Below are 23,841 nucleotides of genomic sequence, written 5' to 3' on the forward strand. Positions count from 1 at the left end.
TAAATAAAAAAAGGCTTACGTGGTTTCTGTCAAGTTCTTAGTACCATGATTAACGGGTTCAGTAAGTATAGCCTCCATCAACTTAGGAATAAGAAAAATACATAGCTGATACGCGAGGAATAAAAGGGAATGTGAGGATTAAAAATTGAACAATAAGGAATACGCGAAAAACAAAAAATGAATGTGAAGACGCCTGGAATCAGTGTCGGTTTGTTGAAGGAATATTTAGGTTTACGTACATAGCACTAAGGTCGATTAAAAAAAAAATGCCTAGACCCCTCTTGGTTCTGTATCCATTCGTCTGTGGGTAAAAAAGAAATGAGATAAAAGAATGAAAGAAAAAAAGATAAGAAACAGGGAAAAAATTGAAAAAAACAAAACAAAGGTAATGGCAATAAGAATAATTTGATGCGTGGATGGTTTTTGCTTGTGAGGTGGGTTTCATTATATCGAAGACTTGAATAATCTGTGAATGAATGTGTGGCTTATTTCACTACGCACTTTGTTTTTTTAAATAATTTCTCCTGTGTCTGTGATTTCTCCTTATTGCGTATTGACCCTATCGATCCCATTTTCTAGTGGAAGTTTTGGATCATCATCATCATCATCCCAAATTCATTTACCGTAATTATAAGTGGGATGAGCAGGTTCCAGAAGGAGGAGAATAGGACGAGGAACAGGAACACACAGAAGCATCCTGTCACGTATCATTTAAGCTTTTCGAAGTAAATCAAGATATAAAATGAAGAGAAACATCGATCACACACACACACACACACACACACACACACACACACACACACACACACACACACACACTTTCATTTATGGTACACTGCCTTATAATCAACGTGGTTCGAGAGGAGAATCAGCATGTGAATTTTCATTTATTTATTTATTTATCGTGTTATATGCGCGTGGTATTTGCCTTAGAAATGGTGTGTGGATTCCTTAGATTTTTTTTTTCATGTTGAATGTGTGTGTGTGTGTGTGTGTGTGTGTGTGTGTGTGTGTGTGTGTGTGTGTGTGTGTGTGTGTGTATTTTGTCGTCCTGAATTTGTATCTGATTACGTAATCTCTAAATGATATTAAATATTATTATTATTATTATTTTTATTTTTATGTTTTATATTATTATTATTATTATTATTATTATTGTTACTACTACTACTACTACTACTACTACTACTACTACTACTACTACTACAACAACAACAACAACAACAACAACAACAACAACAACAACTACTACTACTACTACTACTACTACTACTACTACTACTACTACTACTACCAATATACGATCGGAACGAAAACTATTAACTCTGAGGTCGATGATGTCTTATTTACCTTATTTCCCACTACCTCCAGACGATTTTAATTCACCTCAGGAAAAGCGTCTGGTGGGGAGTGACTAAAACCACACATACAGGAAGAAGGACGATAAACCTCAGCATTTGCCCACACCTCATCTTTCCACAACTTGTACATAAAATTCCAACTTGTCATGCGGTTTACTGACTCTCTCTCTCTCTCTCTCTCTCTCCAGAAACGACGAGATGTGGTTGACAGTCGTTTGGAGAAATATTTGCTGTTTGGAGACTCTGAATACAAATGACTTGGCTGCAGTTTGAGGTGTGTGATGTCACGATAGATTTCACTGTAAAATACGTCACGATTTTTAAACAAATTTCAAGTAAAGGCAGACTAATTTTTTCCCCAAGTAAAACAAAACCAAAGAATGGGAAAAAAGAATATAATGATGAGGACTTGCAGTATTGTCTCTTCCAAAGAAATCTGAACAAAAACAAAGCCAAGATCAAGGTTCATGAATTACGAGACGCCTAGGGACATTCCTCTTAGAAGAATGGCGGTCATAGGCAGAGGGATAGGTAGATACAATAGTAAATTGATGCACCATTGTTACGAAGATTGAGAGAGAGAAACCCTTCAGCCAAGGACATATTAAAGTTTATTAAGATAGAGTTTTCAGTTAAGTGGCCTAAACGTTGCTCGAGGTACTTTTGAACCAGTTTGCCAGAATGAGTTTATCTTAGTTGAATTAAGTCGTATGAGGAGAGCCGAAATGAAATACAAGGTTAAAACTTCCCGTCCTCTATTTTCTTCCCTTCAGATAGGAAAAAGATTAATAAGTATGTCGTATCATAAATAGTCTTGCTTCGTATCCAAGAAAGAATGCCATAATCAGTGCTGTGCTCAAAGAATTTATCATTTATTAATTACGCTGCTCAGTTCTTTGTTTTGACTTATTCTTTATTGTTTTTATTATTGTTTTTTGAAAAGTCGACCTTCCATTTTTGTGTATTTGATGGTTTCTTGTATTTCCTCGTAAAATACATTTGTGGGTCTTGCGAATAACGAGAAGGAAACCACCCGTGTCTTTATAGGCTTTGAGAATCCAGGTTTATCTGGGATCTTTTTTCTTTTCTCCCCCTCCCCCGTCTCACTTTCTTCCCTTTTTTCCCTTCGTTTCCTGAATGTCTCCTCCGTCAGCGTGATACACTCTTGGTCGTCTGTTCATCACCCCGACATCCGCCTCTCCCTCATCCCCCTTCCCCTCCCTCCTCTCTCTCCCCCTCCCCTTTTTTCTCTCCCCCCTCCATCTCTCTCATCATCGCTGCTCTAAATACGCATTCTGACTTCTGGTAATGATGGCGTTGATTGTGTCTGTATTTTTCTGGATTTTTTTCTTTGCCTCTTCCCTGGTGTATCAAAACTCGCCTCCTCTCTCATAAGGTCATTTCATCTTCTGTCGTTCCTTCCTTGTATTTTCCCTATCCTTCTCTCTCACCAAGTCATTTTCCTCCTTCCCCCCTCCCCATCGTCCCTTTCCTCCCTTCGCCACCCCCATTTACCTCCTCATTTCTCCCCTTTTCCTCTTCTTCGCCTTCTCCTCCCTCTCCCTTCTCCCCTCCCCTTCTCTCACACCAAATTATTTCTCCCTCCCTCTCACCAAATCTGTTTCTCTTTCCACTTTCTCTCCTCATTTTCTCTCCCCTTCTCTCACAGTATATCACTTCCCCTTCTTTCCCTTCACCCTCTCAATTTCTCTTCCCTTTACCTTTTCCTTTTCCTCCCCTTGAGCTTTTCCTCTCAGTTTCCCTTGCCTCTTTCCTCCCCTCTCTCTCTCCCTCATTTTTTCTCTTCCATCTCTCTCATTGTCTCTCTCCTTATTCTTCCTCATTTCTATCCAACCTGTCTTTTCTCTTAGGCTTTTCCTTCCATTTCCCTTCCCCCTCTTCATCCCCTCGCATTCCCTTCTTCCCCTTTCCATCTATTCCTTCTCTTCCTCTCGCCTCTCTCCTCTTTCACATAGTCTGGCCTCCGCTTTCCCCTCTCTCCCTCCCTTATCATCTTTTTTTCTTCTCTTTCTCGTATCTCACTTTCTTCTCTTTCTCATCTCTCTTCCCCCTCTCTCTCCTCTGTCTTCTTATTTCTCCCTTTCCTCCCCTTATCTCTCTCCTCTGTCTCGTCTCATCTCTCCCCTTTCTCCCCTCATCTCTCTCCTCTGTCTCCCTCATCTCTCCCCTTTCCGTCTCCCCTCTGCGCCTCAATCTGGCCCCTCACCCTCGGCATGATAACCCCGCTCATCACCGTATTATGCAATAACCATGAATCTCACATTCTCCGCTTGGTCGCGCCCACGGGAGGGGAGATCCGAGGGGAGGTGAGGGAGAGGGGAGGAGGGATGGGGTGAGGGCAGGAGGAAAGAGAGGAGAGGAGACTAGGGGAGGAGGAGATGGATGGATGGGGATAGAATGATAGTGAAGAGGAGATACGGCAGCTTTGGAGAGGGCGGAGAGGGATGAGGGGAAGAGAGGGAGGGTGTAAGGAAACAGGGTAGAAGGAGGGGACAAGTCGGGAAAGGGTGAGGGGAGGAGGGCTAGGGTGAAGGGAGGGAAGAGTGAAGCAGAGTGAGGGGTTGAAAGGGGAGGATGGATGGGCACAGGATGAGAACAAGGGATGGTATGGGTAGAGGAGACTGGGAGGGAAGGAAGGGAGGGGCAGGGTAATAGCGGAGGAGGTCGGGGACAGGGTGACAAGATGTGTGCGGTGTGAGGAGGGTGAGAAGAGGAGAGAATAGGGTGAGGATAATGTGAGGAGAGGACGGGGTACGGAGGGTGATAAGTGAGTCAAGCAAGTTTACGGGAAGAAATACAGAAAATACCTTATTTGAATGAACTTAGAAATCGTCATTAGGTCCCCCCCCCCCCCCCGAATAAGAGAGAGAGAGAGAGAGAGAGAGAGAGATTTAGTTCAAGACTTTCAAAAGGTGGATCCCGAACAGAGAGGGAGATTGATACAGAAAAAGACTGGACTAAAACATTATCTACCTGCGGTGCGAACGGTAAGATGATTCAGTGACCAAATATGTAACACCTTTCATTGCAATAGTAAGTCTGATCTCACATGACAGAGATCTGCGTCCCCTTTACGTCGATTACCGGTTATTTAATGGTAGAATAAGATAATGCTACATCCATACATCGTTCCTTAACATGTAGTCATATCTATCAACATATTCAAGTAGTTATCTCTTATGACAGCCCTGCGCTTGATATAGAGAGGTAATTATTTTCTGTCAGGTGAGAGTAAGTCAGCTATAGTTTCTGTACTCCCCCCAAAAAAAAAATAAAATAAAATAAAAATCTTCATTCTAACAAGATTATCTAACTTCCCCTCTTCCATGATAGCTCAGCATTCGATATTAAGTGGTAGCAATTCTCTGTCAGGCGGAACAAGACCAGCTATAGTTTTCTTACCTTAAACAGCAGTGCCAGTCACAGCACCTCCACTGCAAGACCGGTACCTGTCTTTATCCCAGTCGGCAGTGTAAAATTATCGCAGCCTGTCCCGTTCTCATGTACTCTTTCTTAATTGATACCCCCGCCCACCGCCGCCCCGCCCCTATAATTACTGCGGTCAAAACACCCCTGTCAAGCTGTCGGCCTTCATAATTGCCACAGCTTTATCCCGGGCCATGCCTTTGACGCGAGAGGCCACACTTGTGATGGTTCGTCCATATACTGTATATAGTGCGATTTCGTTGTTCTGGTTAAATTTTTCCTTTGACAACTCTTTCTGTCCCTCAGCCTCTTTGTGTTCTATCAGCCTACCTTCCGTTGCCCTTCACCTTCTCCTCCCTCTCAGTCCTTCCCTTTCTGTTCCCCAGCTTGTCTTTGTATCTCTTTCCTCTTTTCTGTATCTCTGTCCCTTTATCTCCGTTCCGCGCTGTCTCACGATCGCTTCTTTCTTTATTTGCGGTATATATTCATATCACAGTTTTATCCTGGTTTTTCCCTGTGTAGCGGGAGGCCACACATGTGATGCTTCGTTCGTGCGGTTCAGGGGCGTCTGTGATTCGGATTCGTTAGTCTGGTTCACCCTCTTGGAACGGTAATTATTTTGTTCATTATCACCCCCTTTTTGGTCCTCCCAACCTCACTCTGTCCCTAAGCCCTCCCTTTTGTTTTTCAGCATCCCATTTGCTGTCCCTTGTGCGTACCCTTCTCTTCAGTTACCTCCCGTCTCTGTCGCTTCATGTCTGTTCCGTCTTCTCTCACCATCCCGTTTTTATCTCTCTCCGGCCTTCGTAATTACCCCGGTTTTTATCCCGGTCCCTGACGCGGGATACCACACTCGTGCTGCTTTGTTCATGCGGTTCAGGTTTGTGGTTCGCTTTTGTCCTTCCGGTTCAGATTCTTCAGAGAACACCTGTTTTTGCCAGCAGCCCACTTTATATTCCCCTTAGTTCCACCACTTCCTCACCCTCTCCTGTGCATGATTGTTATAATTATTTTGCGTCGAACCCGGCGTCAGTAAATGGGTTATCAGTATATCAGAACGTGGATATACAGGTCTTGGAGAGGTCTCAAAGATCTTGTCGGTTTTACATGCGGACTGCCCCCAAAATGAACATAGTGATTGACTTGTTACGATGACATGTTATTTAGTTTGTCACCTCCAGACGATTTAATGCAAATTAGGAAAGACCTCATACTGGAGAGGGTAATGAGGCCAATATCTAACCCCACCATATGGAAAAGTCTCTCTACAGTAGAATAAAATTGTCTCTAGGTAACAAGAATAAATATAAAAAGTCATTGTGGTACTGTAGAGGCTAAAATAAAGTTGGTCTCTTTTTCAGTAAAGGATGGGCACTCCTGTCCCAGTCCAGCCCAGTCCCTCCTGTCCAACTTCCTCCCTTTGCCCCCGCCCTGTCTCACCCCGAATTATTTTTACGTTTTTCTACCATTATTTCGTTCCTCATCGTCACTTAGCGAGAAGAGTCTAACCTGGGTATGATTTTACTTATTACTGTGTTCATGATTTCATCCAAGGTGAATGGGTTAGAGAGATATCAGTTGGAGATGTTAGTGTGTCGCAGCTGCAGTCCTTCAGTCCATCCCAACCCGTCTTTTAGCGAAAGGGCTCTTATCTAGTGAGTTTAGGAGACTCCCTGTTAATGACCTTTTAGCCTAGGAGGTTCTGTATATCCCATTTTCGGTATCATTGTATATCTGTGTTTTGGTATGGCAGTATTCTCTTGGGTGTTATATGTTATCTTTGTCCTTAAGAAACAGGCATAAATTTCACGTACAAGAGATAACGGAGGTGTAATATACCCCCAAAAAAATCACCAAGAAAAATGATGCGTCAAAAAAGACTCGATAAATTTCTGTTTCTTCCTGGGCTAACATTCCTTCACGTAATAATTTCCCCATTCACCTTCCGTCCTTTGAGACCAGGTATTAGTTTTCTTTATTAGGCGGTGATAGAAATGTGAGGTCTGGCCGGGGCTGTAATGATGTGGATGACTGGCTGCTGAGTGAATCCTGTCCGCACCCAAGAGGAAGAAAAATCAAACAGTCTGGAAGAAATATACTCTCTCTCTCTCTCTCTCTCTCTCTCTCTCTGTATATAATATAGGTTTCCGGGAACTTCATGTATTAACTTCAGGAGGTGTTTCTTAGGCTAATTTAGAGCAAAAGTGCAATATCAAATTATTAATAAAGGCCAAATATTCAACCATCACAGAGCTATAATTATTTTAGATATGGCGGAATTATGAGGGAGACCATTTTCGTCCATAAAGTCATCAGTAATTGTATTCCTGTAAAAGCTGAGAATTTGACCCTTGTTGATATAGCATTGTTAATTCAAAGTCAGCTCAAGAATCACCTATTGTATTTAGTTCTTCAAGTCCAGGAATGCTTGGTATGGATGCTTGGTATAGGTAAGGATTTGATATGTTGTAAAGGAATTATTGACTTAGCACAGTGATCCAGGGGTGTCTCATCATGGTCGTTAATTCACATCCCTCACATTCACCCGCCTCGTCATCGTTATGGCCACGGTTTTTGGTGGGGGTACACTTCCTCCCGAACACACCTTGGTTTTTGTCACCCTTCCTCTCTCCTCACCTCCACCCATCCCACTCTGCCACTCACTCTTTCATCCCTCCTGTCTTGTTTCCTCACTCATACACATTCACAAACGTACTGAAGAACGGGTCACATCATGTCCTGTCGGTTGTTGGTGTTGATGAGGCAGATATTGGACTAATATTGGTGAAAGGTAATGGAGATCTGGGAATGTGCAAAAAGTCTGTCATGCAAAAGGACGTTATTTGAAGTATCCCGTAAATCCTGTACAACTCCTTCTTCTTCCTGTAATTTATGTTTTCATTAGCTACAGTGTTCTAGACGAAATATTTGAGGGTAATTGAGTGAGCGATTTTGAGCACAATTTTTGGCGGTGATTGTAATAGTAAGAGAGTGGATGATAGATACGTGTCACAGCTCCATTCATTCCTCGCAATCTCCCTTCCTCTCTGTATCTCCATTCCTTTCCTCTCTCCCCTCCTTCAGCTTGTCTTACCTCCCGTCCCTGCTCCCCTTCTCCTTCATCTTCTCTCTCTCCTCTCCTCCACTTCTGTTCCCTTTCTTCCTCTTCTCTCCCCTCTCTTCCGTTCTTTCATCCTCTTTCAGCCCCCTTTCCTTCTCTGCCTCCCTCCCTCCCTCCCTCTCAAATTGTTATAGGTTTCCTTCCTCCATTCCATTTCTCCTTTGTTTCCCCCCCCTCCTCCTCCCCTTCACTCCCGTCCTCTTTGTCTCCCTTTCCTTCTGTCAGCGTCCCCTTCCTTCTCTGCCTCTCCCCACCCTTTCTCTCAGACTGTTTCACCTTTCCTTCCTCCCTTCCCTTTCTACTTTGTTTCCCTTCACTGCTTTTCTCCCCTCTCTCCCATCCTCTTTGCCTCCCTTCCTTCCTTCCTTCCTTCTCCCCCCCCCCTTTCTCATTCCCTTTGTCCCCTTCCCTCCCCCCTTCAGCTGGTTGGGGGGGGGGTGTTCACGGCCGGTTGCCACCCTCTGATTTTATGTCCCTCACAAGTGTACCCAAAATACTTCACTTGTTCATGGCCCGCACGTGCTATTCCTCTACCCGCCTCGCACGTGCACTGGCTGGTACTTGGACTCGCACGTACCTTAGTACTAGTAGTCTACATATGGGCTTAATATGAGGACTCCCACTTGCACCAAATGGTACCAGCACGTATGTCCTGTAGTTCTAGGACTCGCATGAGCACTTCTCTGGGCCTTTTAAGTGCACACTTGTGTCTCCCTTACACATATACTAATACAAAGAATCATAGCATGATCATCACCATTATTCCAGTTCTATTTCCCTATAATACTTAAGATGATAGATGGGTGGGAAATATATTTATAGGTGGTTAGCTGGATGGATAGCTAGCTAGAGAGATAAGGGGATGTGCAAATGACATACATTATTAGATGTACATAGATACGGTCCATACAAATAAGCAGACAGACAGGAGAAATACACGCATGTATAAATAGAAACACATTAACAAAAGTGATATTAACAACGCTTCACCATCTACAAACTGACCCAGGTGTTATCAAGCGGTAATTTGCATTGTCTATTACCACGATAGATATCAGCCTGTTATCAAATCCAACACCCGAAATGAGGTTAACAGTAATGAGGGGGTAATTAGCGTGTAAGTGGAGAGATGATGATGATGAGGACAAATGACATGGGGTCTTGAGGCGATGACGGGCGAATTAAATTTAGATGTATGCGATAAGGGTCATTGGGTTATCATAATGGAATCCCTTGTTTTATTGCGACCCTGAAATAGCACTGGAAAGGAGGGGTGCAATGGGAGATAAGCGGGAGTGAAAAGAAGAATGGAAAGGGGAAATGGAGAGGTGGAAAAGGAGGAAAGAAGCGGGAGACGTGTAAAGATAGGAAGAGAGGGGAGAGAAAAGGGGTGAAAGAGGGAGAGGGAAGGGTGGAGAGGTGTATAATAGGTAGAGGGGGTTGAAATAGAGGTGAAAGAGGGAGGGAAGGAGGGGAAAGTGAGGAAAAGATTGGCAGAGAGGGGGAAGTAGGAGAGAGGGAAGAAGGGGATGAGATGTAAAGAAGGTCAGTGAAGAGAAATGAAATACGGAAAAGGGATGTAAGAGAGAGAAAAGAGAGAGAGAGGAATGAGAGAGGTAGAAAAGAAGGGGAAGGAGGGGGTGGATGTGTAGAGAGAGGTATGCAAGTGTTTGTGTTGTAGCGCCTGGCACGCTTGACATGGGCGGGATGAGCCATTTTACACCTTCAGGCCTGGCTTTAGTGGCCTTGGAGGGAAGCTAATCAGTAGGGTCAAGGAACATCACTTTCTGGCTAGGAAGAAGTTAGATTCCTCCCCACTACACCATCATGTTTACTCACGGGTATATAGAAGAGTTTGGAAGTACGGGTATAGGGTAAGAAGTGCATGGTATGGGGAGTATTTGTTGAAGTGGCTGAGGGAGAGAGAGAGAGAGAGAGAGAGAGAGAGAGAGAGTTTTCCGATATTTCAAGCCAAGGACGCCATCCCTTCATAACCTTTCTAACTACCACGTCGGAAAAAAGAAATTATAAGGAGGTGAACCCGCACAGGTGATGAGGAGTCGAGGATCTTACTTCCGGAGGGTGGGGGAGAGCGGGATGTACAATTGGCGACAGAAATTAGACTACTATTTCACCTCTTCTTACTTCCCTTCGCTGAAGAATGTTCGTAAACTGAGAGAGGCTTTCTTTGGTTCTCTTGCCCTAATATTTCACCTCATTCCCTTCTCACTTTCCTCCGTAGGGTAATATCGTCAAGGCCGTAATATGATCGTCGTCGTCCTAATCTTCATCCATAACATCTTCATACGTCACCACTACGTCGCTGATACCAACCTTTCGTACTAAATATTACTAGTACGATCCCATTAAGGAATTGTATGATGGTATTAGAGGGTAATTTTAATGGCATTTCAGTAGGTCTAGTAAAAGATCAATAAGACTTTGTCACCCTCAAGTTGTTTTTCTGGCCCCGTCTGATATCTGTCTTTTAGGTAAGTATTCCACTGTACTAAATGACACCACATCCTCTCTCTCTCTCTCTCTCTCTCTCTCTCTCTCTCTCTCTCTCTCTCTCTCTCTCTCTCTCTCTCTCTCTCTCTCTCTCTCTCTCTCTCTCTCTCCCATGAACTACAAACTCTTCACAAATCCATTACAAACATTTCACGTATTTCTTTTTTTCTTGTTCGTCTTTTTTTCATTTATGTTTTTCCTTATTTTCTTTGGTGTGTGTGTGTGTGTGTGTGTGTGTGTGTGTGTGTGTGTGTGTGTGTGTGTGTGTGCGCGCGTGTGTGTGTGTGTGAAAATGACGAACTCCATACATTAGGTGTGATTTACGAGGCCGCAGTTCATCATGCCAGAGTAACCAAAAGTATTCACATAACACAGCCACGGATTTATGGGAGAGAGAGAGAGAGAGAGAGAGAGAGAGAGAGAGAGAGAGAAATGTACGTATAAAATAATGTAAAAATAAGCAACCCTAGTTTAAGAAGTGTAGATATGTGTAGAGGTAGATATACAGAAAAACTGATGTAAAAGAGACAGAGAGAGAGAGAGAGAGAGAGAGAGAGAGAGAGAGAGAGAGAGAGAGAGAGAGTTTTAATGTAAAAGAAAGCAACCCTTCTTTAAAAAGTTTAGGTGTGCGAAGAGACAGATATACAGAAAATTGAGAGAGAGAGAGAGAGAGAGAGAGAGAGAGAGAGCAGTCTGATCACTTTAATACAGTGTTTATCCCATTTTTATCCGGTCGTGGAGAGGGGGAACTATTCGTTTTTACTTTGCCGCTCATTCACCTCTGTATCTTGTTCAATATGATGGTCCTTTTGATATTATTGATGTTGCCGCCGCTTATTTTTATGCGACAAAGGAAAAGACCCACGTATTAAAAATTTAGATATAATCTTTAATATTTCTTTGAGCATTATGACTTCCTTATATTGCATACTTTTTCTATCTCTGGTCTATTTTATACAGGTTAGAAATTATCCCTCGCAGCGACAGAGTTTAAGTATACCGGTGTATATTTCTTATCTCTTTTCCATCTGGTGAGAGAGAAAACTGTTATGTCTCTACCACACTATTATTTCTTTACGGCACCACCATCTTTGTAATACTGGGATCTGCTTCACTTCTCTTTGCCTATGGGGGAGAGAAAATAATTTGACACTTCTCTGGATAAGCCCCGTCTTTCTAATAAACCATCCAATTGTATTTGTGTCTGGTTGTGTAGAGAGAAAATAACTTGATTTATACTTGGAAAATCCCATCGGTGTATAGCGTTCATCTTTACTACTGTCTGGTTAAATGACTAGATACTTCTTTGGAACAACTCCGTCTTTGTATTATGGCGTCCAACTTTACTTTTGAAAGATATCAGTAAAGAGAATGCACGTCGCTCTGAAATTGCTTTATCCACACAGTAAAGTAAACAGTGTCAGTATGTCCTTTACAATTCTTCTCTCTGATCAGTACACGACAGTTTGAGGTTTTGGGCAGATCTGATGCAACTTTTATCCTCCTGTCTTTGAGCAGCGGAGAGAGAAACAGTTTGTCCTCTTTGCCACAGTTTCATTACTCCCTTTCGCTTGTCATATATTAAATGTTAATTTTACCGTATACTAACTACGGAGAGAGAAAGCATCCTCCCTCCCCTTTTTGTTTTTACAGTTTCAGTATATCGTTTAACCATATCTCTGTGACTAGCTAGCTACAGAGAGAGAGAGAGAGAGAGAGAGAGGAGAGAGAGAGAGAGAGAGAGAGAGAGAGAGAGAGAGAGAGAGAGAGAGAGAGAGAGAGAGAGAGAGAGAGAGAGAGAGAGAGAGAGAGATTCTTCCTCCTCGCTTCAAAGTCTTTTCTCCCATCCACTAATTCGACAGCGTGAAAGTCAGGATTTATTTAATAACAGTTTCTGATGCCACACTCTTTATTTAATATAGAGCTCTGTCTCAGGTGTGTTCAGTGATTGAGAGAGAGAAATAATAAACATCTTTGTACGTTGATAAGTTTGAGAGAGAGAGAGAGAGAGAGAGAGAGAGAGAGAGAGAGAGAGAGAGAGAGAGAGAGAGAGAGAGAGAGAGAGAGGAATCATTGCCACAGCTTTACTAAATCACATTACCTCATTTCACCCAGATAAAGAGAAACACAGCATTCTTATTTTTCCATCTCGAGTCCCATCTCTTCCACTGACTCTGCTGTGTAAAGGTCAGCAATGATTGGATAACAGTGTGGTGCCTTAATTCAGTGTTTGTTTGCTCTGGCGGACCAAGGGTAAGCACAGCAACTTTGAATGATGACGCCAAACAAAGACTATCGTATTTCAAGAGCTCTGCCAGTCGTAAATCAAGCCTCTGTGATTTAACTTCCAAGGCATAATTTGTTTAGGCTTCCACTCTTCATTAACTCCTACGATAAAGTCTTTGATGTGATGTTCCTGCTGCCTCTGGACGATTTTTATTATTATTAGTATTAGTATTAGTATTAGTATTACTATTATTATTAGTTGTAGTAGTAGTATTATTACTTCTTTCTTTTAGCATAGAGACGGTTTGGAGAAATAGATAAATATTACCCCTTTAGTACTAGTTGTTAGAGATGTGGTTTGCTCTCTAATAGGACGATAGTTCAGTTCCAGGCTAGGACAGGGAACAGCCTCTGTGAATTCAGCTGAAGTAGTCTTAATTAATCATACGCAAGACCCACCGACAAATCTCAAAAACACCCCCACTAATGCCATATCAGTCGTGAATAAACAACCCTAGCATGTATTCAGTATGGACGGTGGATATTAACGACAGAGTGGTGGCATGTGAAGGTGTGTGGCACATAGGAGGTGTACGAAACCTCTAAGAGTAAAGTTTGTGGCCAGAGTCGGGCACGCAAATAATGAGCTGAATAAAATCGTGTGCTGATGTCAAGAATAAAATAAGAATGGCGTTACACTGAAGAGTAATGCTTGCTAATGAACTTCTCCTCTACTGTGATTTTTTTCTTTAACTCTCACTAACGACAGACGATTTTATTCAGCTCAGGAAGAATCGCTTGTTGTGAAGAGGGAGGGGAGGGGGTGAACATTTCGCTGTGATAGTCGAATTTAATTATTTGCCGACCACAGACTATTCCATGCTGACTAACCCCAGATAATTAATTTTATTCCCTCTAACGCCAGAGTATCTTATTCTCGCTCTCCCAGTTACAGAGTTAAAATGTACAAAAAAATCTGTTTCATTCACCAGACGGTAGAACAACATTAATTTATTTTGGGTACTTCTAGACGCTTCATTCTCAGTAACCTCACACAGTTATATCCTTCAAAAAGATCCTACGCAATAAAAGGCCTGAAAAATAATGCCTGCGTCTCTTTCGCCGCCATGATGTAAGCTGGTAATTTAGTCTGGCTAACATCTGACTACCAGTATTTTTATTTGTCTGAAAGATATCCGACGCGGAAAAAAAAAAAAAATATAATAAGGATGAAGAAACTTCAGTCCATTTATATAGTTTTTTTTTTATTTGTTCTGGCTACCTGCGGACAATTTTATTCAGTTTAAGACAGACCAAGTATAAAATCGTTTGCCAGTAGCAAGAATGAAGAATTATAGTCACCGTAGAGATGGGATTAATTGCTTCTACTCGTATTACCTCTTTGAGAGGTTTTTCCTTGGCTCCATAAATTGCAGGGTGGTAACAGTAATAACTAGAAAGCACTCAGAGAGCGCATACCTCCGCCAATGCCATTGCCATTAAAAAGGATCCGGATCCGGATCCATGAAGATATTGTGTGGAATACATAGGATCCGGATCCTCCCCAAATGTTAATCAATTGTTCCATGATTCATCGCCCACTCTTCCACAATTTTTTTTTCTTTTTAATTCATTGAGAACTTTTGGAGATATTATACCCTGGATCCGGATCCAGATGCCGATCCGTCCCCAAATTTAATAAATTCTTTCTTGGCCCATGGCCCACCTTCCACCAGATTTCATTGAAATTCATTGAGAACTCTTGGAGATATCGTCTGGACAAACATACAGACAAACATAGGCGAATACATAACCTCCTCCAACTTCGTTGACGGAGGTAATTAGAAAATAATAATAATAATAATAATAATAATAATAACAAATGAGAATAAAAAATCATACAGTACAAGTTAATTTATTCCGCGACAGAAAATAAATATAAACGTATTAAAATTACGTCCCTTTATCCACCAGAGCTAAATGAGAAATACAGCTTTGGCTATTTTAAGAGTCGCGGAAGTGGTTGGAACGCGGTAGGAAAGCTGTTGTTGGTAGGGAGGGAGTTGCCTTTTTTGTGTTTCTCCGCCTGAGACTTTTGTGTGGCTAATAATAGACTCCTTTCCCTCATATTGAATGGATTTGAGAGATGTACAGTAGACTTGGCCGCTTCACCACGATAAAGTCTCTCTCTCTCTCTCTCTCTCTCTCTCTCTCTCCAGGTTGTCGTTTCTATAAGGCCGATAGAGAAACAGTCAGAGCTGCATCATTTTTGTCCTCTCAGTCGGTCCTGCATTACAGACAACAGAATAAACTCTTTCCAAACGGCTGGCCTCTCCTAAGCTGAGTAAATATTGAAACAAGGCGATAGTAAGATTAAATATACGAGTTCTACCATTATCACAACTCGATTGCACAATTACTGGCCCTTGAGTTGTTCTGCCAAGATTCTTAAATGCTCTGACCTGTAGATATTACAATAAGATTCAAGTTCCTTTATTATTTCAGAGACAAGAATTAATAAAGCCTGAAGGAGTGAATGGAATTGTGGATTATTTTCACGGAGGAGTTTGGTGATAAGTATGCATTCTTGTTATCTTTACTTATTGCTGCCTCTGGATCCTACGCAGCCCAATGAAAATAAAAGGAAAATAAGGGTAGGGTTGATATAAAATGTATGCTAAAATATGGGACGGAGACTTTGTGAAACTGGAAATAAATTTGATGGATTTGATACGAATGATTTCCAGTGGTTAATTAGATGTGTAAATGATGCTACATGAGAATACTAGAGATTCCATCAGATGTATTACATCGAAAAATCCATCAGAATAATATGTTACTGCATATATTGAATTTTAATGTCTTGATTCTTCTACATTGACACTTTAATTAATTCATGCTACCTCCAGATGATTTTATTTAGCGAATTTGGGAAGTATTTGTCAGTCAGATTAAAATGAATTCGACAAAGTAAAAATCTCGTTCTTATAATGAAATATGAAATCAACACACCTTTCTGATTTGGCTGCTTGAGTATGTAGGTTTCTCGTGTATGATAAACACTAAAAAATTGCTGCACTTATGAGCAGTGTCAAAATAAAAAAATAGTCTTCATTAACCTCGTCTCATCTAGGGGTCATCCACAAGCTGTATGAAATCGTATGGTCCTAATAAGAATAAAAATATAAAAGCCGTCATCGTTGTGAAGGTGTTGGCACATCAACTAAGAAGCTAAATGAACATGGCATACTCGAGAAAAGAAAATCCTGAATATGGTTCGTAGGATCCAGTATTATATTCAGCTATTAACTGAGAGGGTAAAAGAACGTGGCATACTGAAAAGGGAAAAAGAAAATCCTGGCAATAATTCATAGGTCTCAAGTATTATAATGACGCAGCATATTGATGCCTTAATTGCTATGCTACTGTGGCTTCTGTTACGCGGTTGATATCGATATTATGCAACACATTATGCATGTTAATATTTTCCTCTCGTATTAACCATTGCTGTGTTGCTAAATGTTTGGCATTATTGAGTAGGTTATACGTCTTTCGTCGAAGGGATAACAGACAAGCGGGGTAGAGCTGGCACTTCAGATAGCATAAAACAAAGGAGAAGAAAAAAAGAACAAGTTGAAGAGATGATGTTCGCAAACTTGCTGGCAACAGTTGGAGTAGATTAATATGGGAGAGGTGTTCGTCCTGCAGTACACTTTCAGGTTGATAGTGACTTCTTGTTAAAACCAGTCAACTAATTTTCGACAGCGATCAGTATGACAGCATGCATGTTGCCGTCGAATTTATCCAGTGGCATATGTGAAACTTTGTCCAGGTCTATGAATTGTGACCTGTCCTATTTCCGCAGCCTATTTTAGCCTCTTATGTGGTCATGGTCATAACCAGTCTCATATTAGACTTTGTAAGGTGTATCTTTTTAAGGGTAGTTGATCGGCCTATCCTCTTGGTGACATTACATGATCGAAAAATATAAAGCTGCCTCTTACGGGATCAGATCTGTTCTAAAACCTTTGTCCTGATAGGCATCTTATACCACTAGACCGTCAGACGATGAGTTTTGACCTGCCCTAATTTTAGCATCCTATTTTAGCGCCTCCCGTCACCCACGCAATGTACACCCGGACTTGCCGCTGGGTGTTATTTAGCCAGAACTTCACCGACCGCCGAAACCCGCCCTGAGGAACCCTGGTGAGTCTGCGTTTCTCTCTGCTTATAGGCTGGCACGTCGTTAGGCTGGTGTAATTTGACCCTTTCAGTAAGATAATGATGATTTTATTCTTGCAACCACGCGACGACTTCATTTAGCTTAGTAATGCCGTTTCCAATAGGGAAGAGGGAAAGTTTCGTATTATTAAAAGGTGAGATCAGTTTTACTGCCTTCAGTATAAAGAAATGCGTTTTAAATTGTTCCTGCTCATTGTTTCCAAACAATGTTATTCAGCTTTGGGAAGGCGTTTCCTAGTACTTACTTAATCCTCGCTGTCTTTCATAAATATTTTCCTTTGGTACGAAGTGGGGATAAAACGTGGCTTTAGTTAGATTACAAAAAAAAAAATAAAGGTCCTAATCCCTTCACTATAAGAGGACCACCCTGTGCTAAAAATAATCGTCTAGCCTTAGAAAGAATATATATATATATATATATATATATATATATATATATATATATATATATATATATATATATATATATATATATATCTTATTGCAGAGCCTCATATTCCTTTACTTGGCGTTCTTCCTACTATTAATGTTGGATCTAAGTTCCTTCAGTTGCTACCCTTTGTCTCTGTGTGTTTGATAGATTGATTCTCTCTACACTTTGTTCTCACTTAATCTCTTCGTTTGATTGATTGATCTTCCCTGTCATATATTTTCTGGCCCTTGGTGATGCTTCTATTGTGCTGAGGTCCAAAATCGCTTTGTACTAAATTCCTCATCGACATTGTTTATCATTATAACCGATTGCCCATTTTTCCTCTATTTTTATGTGTTACCTGATGATTTTTTTTATTATGCATCATCCTATCACATTTACCATTACCGGTACTTTATGTATGACTCAGTAAAATAAAATACGTACCGGCAGGCTGTGTTTTCGCCCAGCTATGTGAATACTTTTTTTTTTCTCTCTCCCTCTTAACTCATCATCCAACCCATTTCCCCTCTGCTATTTTGTTCTCGTTAAAATAAAGCATAAACTGTTGGCTGTATTACTGCTTAATGGCAGGAAGACAATATTTTATCTTCATCATCATCATCATCATCATCGTCATTGTCATTGTCATCATCCTAACCCAGTTTCCCATTTTACTGGGCGTGTTGTTGATAGTCTACGTTTGTGATTTCCCTTTCTTTGTTCCTGCATTTTACCTTACCCCATCTCAGAGGGGTTGCTAGATTTGGCATAATTATGAAAATGATGATAGTAATGTTGATGATGATGTTGATGATGATGGTGATGATGATTACTGTATAATGATGATGGTTATAGCAGTGGGTGATGATTTCTCTCTTCTAGCTAATTAACTGCAGTACGACGGCGCCATTTTTGCATATCATTTCTGCTGACCTCAGACACTTTGCTTTAGGTGATGGGACACTTTTCGATCATGATGGAGAATGATACAGCCTCCATTAATCCCTTCAGTACGAGAAAGGTGAGCTTGAGCTGCTTAAATGCGAGACTGATTTTATTGTTTCTGTCGTCCGACAAATTTCTAATTCTTAGGACATGTCCATACCAAATGCTTGCTGACGCTGGCGAGAGTTCTGCCTCACTGTACCCCATAGATGTTCTTGCTGGCACCCTCCCACCTTCAGTAAGACCATTTGTATGAATTAGTGATTGCAACTCCCACCGCTCCCTCCCGCGCCTGCAAGCTTGTGGTGTGGACGGGATCTTAGGAAGAACATCTAATAGAGGATGAGTTAGTAATGGCCATCTCCAATCCCTCCATTCCCCAAAATCACCCCCTACGCTGAATAAAATCGTCTGACAGCAAGAATACAATGATAAGGACATCACTGTAGTTAAAGTAATGAACACGTAAGATACATAAAAATAAAATACCCGGTTCTTTTACCCTGTACTTACAGTGTCCTGATAATTTCAATTTGTCGATCTTCAGTATGTAAATAGTAATAGGTGGGAATTGGATTTGGGATGATGGCAGTGATGATAATGTGAGAGACTTGTTATTCTGAGTATATTCTTGCCGGAAAACTTGAATGTTGCGTGAAAACAGTGCTGGGAATTTTTTACGAGGGGAGATTTTATGCTTAATGTCTCAGTCTTATAGTGCATGAACATAGCTCCATGGCAAGTGACTGGAATACGAAAATGCTGACATAGATTTTGTATAGATTAGTAAAATATTTTTCTACACGTCATAGAATTATTACTGGCATAAAAAAGGGCACAGTTGAAGAAACTAGAAAAAAAAGGAAAAACAATATCATTTCCTATTGGATTTGGAGATATCGTAGTTCTTTTTCCACAGCGATTTATTGTATTAATATCGATTTGATTTTGTAATGGCGGTATGGTATAGTTTGCATTAATACATACCTCGGTAAAGGCTCTAGGAGAAATATTCAAAATAAGTTATTAAAGAGGTTACGAAAACATCCAAAACGAACATGAATATAATTAAGTACTGTGAAAAAAATACATAATTTTGATGATCAAAAAATGGCAGGAAGGCGATTTGCTTCCCTTCAGGATTAAGGCGTCTGGCCGTAGGAAGACAGATACGTGGATAGAATCAGTAGGAGTCTCTCAGGCTGTGTAATAGACTCACCTGTCTGCTGACCTGGTTTGAGACCCTCGAACGTCTTGCTGGTCATCTGGAAAAGTGCGTCCAGGGGGTTGCCGTCCTTGCCCCTTGCCCTGGCCTGACCATGTCCACTGCTGGCTGATCCGGGACCCCCTGAGGCAGGGCGCGGCGATCCCCCTGACGAAGATCCCGACGAAACGCTCATATCGTCCACACTTTGAGGTCGGGAACTCTCCTCGTCCTCATCTGTGTCCCAAGGCCTCACGATGCGGCCCCCAGAGGGTTCCGGAGCCTTGGCCACCACAGGCTTGTGGCTGAGGATCTCGGTGATGGAGAAAGACCTGACGCCAGTGGGGGTGCGCGCCCCCAGCCCCGCCTCCTCCTGCTGCAGCTGAATCATTCGCAGCTTTTTCAGCGGCTTAAAGTATTCGTCCTCGGCCCCGTCCTTAACGGGGGGCGACGGGGCTGGCGGGGGCGACATAACGCATTCGGAGGGGGTCTCGTCCTGGCGCTTGCTGGAGGCCGACGCAGGGGAGGGACTGCGGGGAGGGGGCGACCCCATCTGTGCAGAGTCCTGGGGGGGATCTGGGTTGTCAGTAGGGCAGTCATCTCGTCTAGGCTTTGGCGAGGGGCAGCCTACACTAATATCGCTATCGCTTTCCTCCCCCCGCTCACTGGGGTCGGGGAGCCCTTCGGCATGGAGAGGGGGCGCCACCCCCTCCTGTGTATTACCGTCAGTCTGCTGAGGGTCGTCCGCGACCTGCGAGGGGCTGCGCCATGCCTCGAGCGCCGCATCAGCGCTCATCTCTGGACACATACGGGGTCGGGCCGCCCTCGCCCTCCCCAGCGGGTGGCGGCCGCTGGGCTGTGTCTCACCGCCGATGTGCCGCCGCCGCTGCCGCCTGCCACATCGCTGTTCGCCGCCCTCACTCCCACCCCACCCTCGCCGCCCCGGCCACTGCCACTTCAGCAAGTATGATTTACACGGTAGCACTGATGAACACTGTTGACTCACATCCCACACGATGAGTTCCTGTTGAGGGAGTAAGCGTGCAGCCCCGCACCACAACACAACACAATAGTGCTGCCGCTGATCGCTGAAAGGAAACTGTCGGACCCACAACCACTAGAGTGAGTTACTGCACTCGTCTCTCCCCTACGGCTGTCCGTCAAGCTGACACCTGTCAAATTCTCCCTCTGTTCTTCTCGTGTAGCCTCTTAAATTAGATCGCTTACGTGAAACGTCAACAAATGTTTGTTCTTTCCACCAACCAAGCTCGAATATTATGTCAGGCAGTAACTCTGCCTGGCATGGCGGTGTGAAATGGGCGGGGATATAGCGTGTTCAGCCCCCGAAGCCTGATTGGAAGCTGGGTGCGAAGTCCCTCCCACCGGCGCGGCCCACAACCTATCATATTAGGCGCACCCGCTGAGCTCATTTCATTACCCAAAGCGAGAGGACGCATGTTGAGTCCAACCCTAAAGCAAATACATGTGGTTTCTGCTTACACATCTCCTCCAAACACTCGGAGGCGGACACACCATGATCTTTATTTTCGGGTAAACACCGTGGACTCGCAAACCGCCTGGTGGAGCCTGAAGGGCCAAGGGTTTCAGCGCTTTGATGTCTCTCCGTATGGCGGCAGCTGGCATCCGAGGGGGTGTGAATGGTGTGTGTATAATGAATAATGTACTAACAGATGAAGCCATTGAGAGGATCGCCACAACCAGTTGAAATATAGACGCTGGCGCACCACCTTTGTCTCCTCGGGTCTCTGTCGCCGCTGGAGTCCAGGATCATATTCTTACGGTTTAAGGAAGCTCCATAGCGTTTCCTCCTGTAGCAGTTTATCTCTGCGAATGGGACGTTGATATGCTATTGTATGTTATATATGGAGTGTATTTCGGCATTGGTAACACTCGGGTAACATACAGAAAACTCTTAGGCTGTCTGAATGATGCCTGCCAGTTTGAGTGCCACCTTTTACTGGGCATGCTCTCTGATAGTCTTGCTTTCGCTTTTTCTGTTCCTTCGCATCAGAAATCGATCTCACCTCATCTTTTAGCTGGGCAGTAAGGTTGGAACGATGATGATGATGATGATGAACAGGTATAATAAATCGCCAAAGAGGTGTTTCTAAGCCTCCCAAACCACGAAAAGTCAGTCCCAAGCCACGCCGTCTTATTCCCGATTAACCACGGGTCCTCCGCTCTTCCCGTCGCCGCCCGCCCGACCGACTTGCCCGCTGGTCCGCCCGGGTAGAAACTTAATGTCATATACGAAGCAGATTTTGGAGATTTCGTAACACCTCATCCCTAGCTATTTATCTTGCACATTTTTTTTTTTATTTTTTTATCGGCATACAGGAGGATGCTAAGGTATAATATGCAGAATAAACCGCTAAGGAAGAGGCGTTACGAAGCTTCCTTTATCTCTAGAATACGGCACTCACCCTCCTGTGATGAAAACTGAGAGCACAAAGGTTCAAGCAGGCCCCTAACATTTGACTGTCATTTTTTGGAACACATGTAATAGTTGGATGTTATTAGCCTGCATCCCACTGAATATATTGCAGGCAGTAATGATACAGAACGCTCAGACATGCTCTATCGTCACCATAAACGTCAGAAAATATCGTAAAAAAATTGGGGTTTGAGTTTGCCTTAGGGGTCTGTTTTATATAATACGGCTATTAGCTCACGAGGGTGGATGTAGGAATTACTGGGAATAATATGTCATCATCATCATCATCATCGTTGTCTTCCTCCTCCTCCTCCTCATCATCATCATCATCATCATCATCATCATCATCATTATAACTGACATTTCTTACTAAAATAATTCCCTTTAAAAATGTAATTGATGTGTATAAAATTCCTAAGGTTTTAATGATAAATGATTGTGTGGACTATTTAACTGGGCATGCCTTTGATATTCCTCCCACTTTAATGCTTTCTCTTTATTTCTGGATCTTGCCTCATCCCATCTTTTAAGGTGGGGTTGTGGGTAGGATTGATGATGATGATGATGACTCCTTCAGTATATATTGAAATCATCCTGCCTACATCATCATCTTTTTTTCCCTTCTCTTTATACTGTCTATGCATTTTTTCTTAATCAGTACGATATTTACAGAGGCTTAGGATATAATCATATACCAGTACAGTGTGATCTTCGCAAACCCTATCTATTTACCGGACGTATGTAAAGCTTATCAATAAAAAAACATGAAAAAGAAGGATGGTTTTTGCTTAAGCAGGATCAGGATTTGGAAGACCTGAATGATGTGTGAGGGACTGTGTGGCCTGTCTTACCGGGCATGATATGTGAGTCGTAGTCCTGTGTTTTGATGTTGTTTATGGAGCTTACCTTACCCCATCTCTTAGGTGGGAATGAGGGTTGGTATGATGATGATGGTGATGATGGTGGTGATGATGATGATGATGATTTCCGAATGATGGTGATGAGATGATGATGATTTCCGAATGATGGTGATGAGATGATGATGATGATGATGATGATGATGATGATGTTGATGATAAAAATAATAATAATGATAATGATTTCCGAATGATGATAGTGATGATGATGATGACTATGATAATTTCCAAATGATGGTGATGATGATGATGGTAATTTCCGAATGATGATGATGATGATGATGATGACTATGATAACTTCCAAATGATGGTCATGATGATGATGGTAATTTCCGAATGATGATGATGATGATGATTATTTACAGATTACCTAAGGAAGTAAGGAAAACTCTAAAATCATGCAAAGATCCATCGACCAAGATATACTCGTATGTTGATAGTATATCGAAAGGAATACTTAATCTTTTCACAAACTATCACCTGACGAATTCTGTTTTATTTCTTTTTTTTTTAAGTATTCAGCTCTGGACATAGATTACACTGTCTGTTCCTGAGATCCAGCAATCCATTTACGTGCAAGAGATGGTGGTACAACCTTACATGTCACCACTTGGGGACTAACAGGCACCGTCTAGCTTATACTGAATATATTTTATAAGGCTACCTGATTCACGGATGGTATAATATTAGGGATGAAGTTTTATAATTTTGTCGATGAGGAACTGCCGAAGGAACAGGTAACAGAATATCAGGGTTTAACGTGCATAATCAATCGCTGAGAAAATTTTGCCACGAACTCCCCTACCCTGCCCAGAATACGAAACTTAAGACACCCGTCCATCCCCAAGTGAGGCCTTAGCACTCCCGGCGAAGGGGGTCTGCGCTCCCTCACGACGCCTCCGATATATTGATACGGCGTGGCTGACGTTTCAATTGGCCGGCATCACGCTGGCAGGATGACAGGCTAAATGATCGTTGGCTAGTACCTTTTGCAGGG

At 42.4% G+C, this 23,841-nt stretch overlaps 1 protein-coding gene across 1 annotated transcript in view; it reads right to left on the reverse strand.

The window, feature by feature from the left end:
- The window catches only part of LOC145404687 (uncharacterized), a 155,699-nt gene extending 135,419 nt beyond the window's left edge, over window positions 1-20,280 (reverse strand). The window contains exon 1 of the mRNA XM_080276240.1: window positions 19,488-20,280. Within this exon, the coding sequence (XP_080132366.1) occupies window positions 19,488-20,280 (793 nt within the window). The remainder of the gene's footprint in view (window positions 1-19,487) is intronic.
- Between the last annotated feature and the right edge of the window lie 3,561 nt (window positions 20,281-23,841).

The sequence above is a fragment of the Coenobita brevimanus genome, chromosome 64, assembly GCF_032717465.1.
Source record: "Coenobita brevimanus isolate Jiangsu-jjx chromosome 64, ASM3271746v2, whole genome shotgun sequence".
Classification (NCBI taxonomy): Eukaryota; Metazoa; Arthropoda; class Malacostraca; order Decapoda; family Coenobitidae; genus Coenobita; species Coenobita brevimanus.